The sequence below is a fragment of the Phymastichus coffea genome, unplaced genomic scaffold (assembly GCF_024137745.1).
Source record: "Phymastichus coffea isolate CEN01 unplaced genomic scaffold, Cenicafe_Pcof_1.1 PCOF00091, whole genome shotgun sequence".
In the NCBI taxonomy this organism is placed as follows: Eukaryota; Metazoa; Arthropoda; class Insecta; order Hymenoptera; family Eulophidae; genus Phymastichus; species Phymastichus coffea.
Window position 1 is genome coordinate 453,506 of NW_026706902.1, and position 3,368 is coordinate 456,873.

Genomic DNA, 3,368 nt, shown 5'->3' on the forward strand with positions numbered 1-3,368 from the left:
ATTCCTATCGTAAACAGTATCTTAAAAATTATAATTCTACGTTGGTTTTTAAAATAAAAATAAAAAATTTCTACATTACAAATGTAAATGTTCTAAAAAGAATTCGATTGAATCTTCAATTGAACAATCACAAATTTCAAAGAAAACTTTGATTCTTCGTTTATATTGTCGTAAGCGAGAGTTCTTATGTAACTTTCAGAAATCGTTTATAAACTTAAAAGTGACAAATTATATTTTTACTACTAGTACTTAAATCTATACAAGGTACAAATTGATAGGTATAGACGATACTTTAACTGTCAGTATTTAGTTTTAATTGAAAATAACTCCGATGTAAATTGTCGAGTTATGCGAAATAAAAAAATTTGAAATTATCTCGGCCCTTCGATAATTTAAAAATTTGAACTCAATACATTATACTGTTCGTCAAAAGTTTATTTGAACTTCTTTATTATATGTTCACAAACAAAATTACAATTTAGATTTTGTTTCCCATTAAGTTGTCAAATTTAATATGGACATGATGGATCTTCCAATTCATCTGAATTGATAGCATAGCTAACAATATTGAGGTCTTCAGAATTTCCTTCAGCGTTTGGTGTCATGCAATTTTCAGTAGGAGTTATTACTTTTGAACTTACTGAATTCGTTATGTCAGATTTCAAGAGCTTGACAAATTCGATAGCGTCCATTTTATCCAAATCAGTACGAAGATTATTTACAATGTCAGTCAAACGTTGTAGTTTACTGGCGTAGTTTGTAAGAGTGTAGCAATGTTCGCGGTTTCTTGTTTCACATAAGTTCTTGTAATATGACATTTTACTTTCTATATTTTTTGCAACCTAGTTTAAAAGTCATAATAACATGTTGAAAGTTGTAGTCATATGGAAATTATAATAATAATTTTTAATGGATAATTTACATTCATAGCGATCCCAATTTTTCTATTTAGATCTCTAATGTTAGATTCTTCCACTAGCAATCTTTCATAGAATGAAGTTTTTGTAAACAACTTGACTTTATCGTCTAATAATACCAAACACCGGTCCATGTGTTTATCTTGTAATTTTTTCTGTATTGATATTGAAAGTGAGTATAGCATATTATTTTTGAAAATCAAAGTTTAAAATAATGAAAAAAATTGTACCTGGAGTTCAGATACTGAAGTCATATTGTATATCTTTGCACGAAATGACGATAGCGCTTTAGTATAAAGGTCATTGAATTTCAATTCGAAGTCCGAATGCAGCTGTGTCAAGTTTTTCTTTAAATGTTCAGCTACAGATAATGAACTATCTGCTAACAGATCTGTAGACTAAAATTTAGAGAAAGAAACATCCCATTTAATTGTTTATTAATTTTCAAACGAAAGAAACCATAATTTTGGCATATTTACCTGAATTTGTGATACTCCTGCAAGCAAATAAAATACTATTGTATAGAGACACATATTTGGAAAAAGAATAAAAGTTTTTAAAGTGTTAAAATCTTATGAAAAACAGTGACTACTGTTTGCTTGTCAAATTGAAAATGGTAAGTTAACGTACATTTATTACAATCGTGGTTGAGTTTTACTTTCTTGTTTTTAACGAAATTTTATCGGTAATATAATTTATTTTGGGCAAAGAAACATTATTGTCACGTGGAAAATGTAGATAAAATAAAAAAATGTAGTTTCCGAATTGTTTAGAGTTTACAGCAGAACCAATTTCTTAATGTATTTTTACAGATCTTCAATCGATTGATTTTATACGCATAGTATAAAACACCAATGCATCGATGGCACAGCGAGGAATTTCATTGAAAAATCTTGCTTCAAATCTTTCTTCAAATTTATCTACGACCTTCAAAATGTCACGCGCTATTCGTGCGTTACGCGAAATAAAGATAAAGTAGCTGAAGTAATGAGTCGCTCGACGAGCGATAAATGAAATTTTATTTTTTCTTTCAAGAATATCGATTGTACGTCTAGCTGAATTTGATTGAAAAAAAGAGGGAGGGATGCGCAAAGAAAAGGTCCGGTAAAAAGCCTCTTTTCGGCGTAGGAGCAAGAGAGTTCGAATATCCGCTGGATATACATTATACAGCCAGGGCCCGCGGTTGACATTTACCCACTCAAATTGAATTTCAGAAAGGGTTTGAAATTTGTTTTCCAGAAACGTCGGGTGGCGGCGAACGAGCGACAGAACGAGATCGAGAGAGAGAGAGAGAGAGAGAGAGAGAGAGAGAGAGAGAGAGAGAGAGAGAGAGAGAGAGAGAGAGAGAGAGAGAGAGGCTAGTGTAAACTTGCGGCTCCGCATGCGCACCGCCCGACAAATTAATATTTACCTACTCTTGGAGGGGGTGCAGGTGGGGGTGGCAGTTCCCTCACTCGCGTATTAATGGATTGCGCTGAATGGCGGTGGCGGCAACGGCGCTGCTGATCGTCAGACACGCAAGCCGCAAACTTTGATAACGTAAGCACCAGCCAATTTCCGGTTGCGGCCTGCCGGCTGCCTATCCACTCGCCTCCAGCATGATCGTCGAATCAAGGCTATACGCTAATTTGCCTACATGTTAGTTCGACCCGCGCCACGGGCTTATATTAATACAAGTTCCGAGCGGCAAGCGCTGATTGCTTGCAGACTGGCTTATTAAGATGTCAGTTTTGCCGGATTGGCTCGAGCTTCAGAACTGATTTGATAATAAGGTCGAACTGCACGAAAGCAGGTGCAGTGGCGCAATTCTTTTCAATGAGTTGTCTTTCTCAGCCAAGTTTTTCGCAATCAATCAATCAGCAATGTCCAGCTTACTTTCGACGCGTGAAAATCAGCAGGTAACATGTAGATTTGAAAAATACCAACGCAAAAGCTGAGAAGTTCTGAGAAAGTTTACTCTTCGACTGCGTGCTCAAAAAATAAAAGCGTCGAAGCAGCTTAAATCTGCAGGCAACAATCATCAAACCTGAAATCCAAACGAATCGGACAACGTCGCTTATAACTGAAAGCTCATTTCCCTCGCAGCTTAACTCACGGGGGACGACGAAAAGTTAGCTGCGCGCTCGTTGGCTAATTTCGCAAATAAATCCTATTACGCGCCGCGCGCGATTAGATTTTTTTTGCAGGTAGCTTCCCCGTCCGAAGCGGACGGACTGACGGTGAATCGCGTGACGTTGGGTTATGAGCGAGAGACCGCGTGCACCTGTCCGCGTACGTTTCTTCACGTGATCCAAGCCATTACGCCAAACACTTAATTATGATATCGCTGCAACTACTCCGTTCTAAATTGAAATCGACTCGGTGCTTGTACTATAATGCCGAGGCTTGATTGTTATGCTCTCTCCCTCCCTCGAACGGATTATTATGCGAAGGTGCTGCGCACAGTGCTGT

At 37.0% G+C, this 3,368-nt stretch overlaps 1 protein-coding gene across 1 annotated transcript; it reads right to left on the reverse strand.

The window, feature by feature from the left end:
- Positions 1–410: 410 nt before the first annotated feature.
- Positions 411–1,552, reverse strand: LOC131669306 (uncharacterized). Its single transcript, XM_058944090.1, has 4 exons — positions 1,397–1,552; positions 1,148–1,315; positions 923–1,072; positions 411–842 (listed from the first exon to the last, which is right to left on the reverse strand). Exons 1-4 carry the CDS (start codon positions 1,448–1,450, stop codon positions 510–512), a joined length of 705 nt encoding a protein of 234 aa, XP_058800073.1. The 5' UTR covers positions 1,451–1,552; the 3' UTR covers positions 411–509.
- Positions 1,553–3,368: the final 1,816 nt, after the last annotated feature.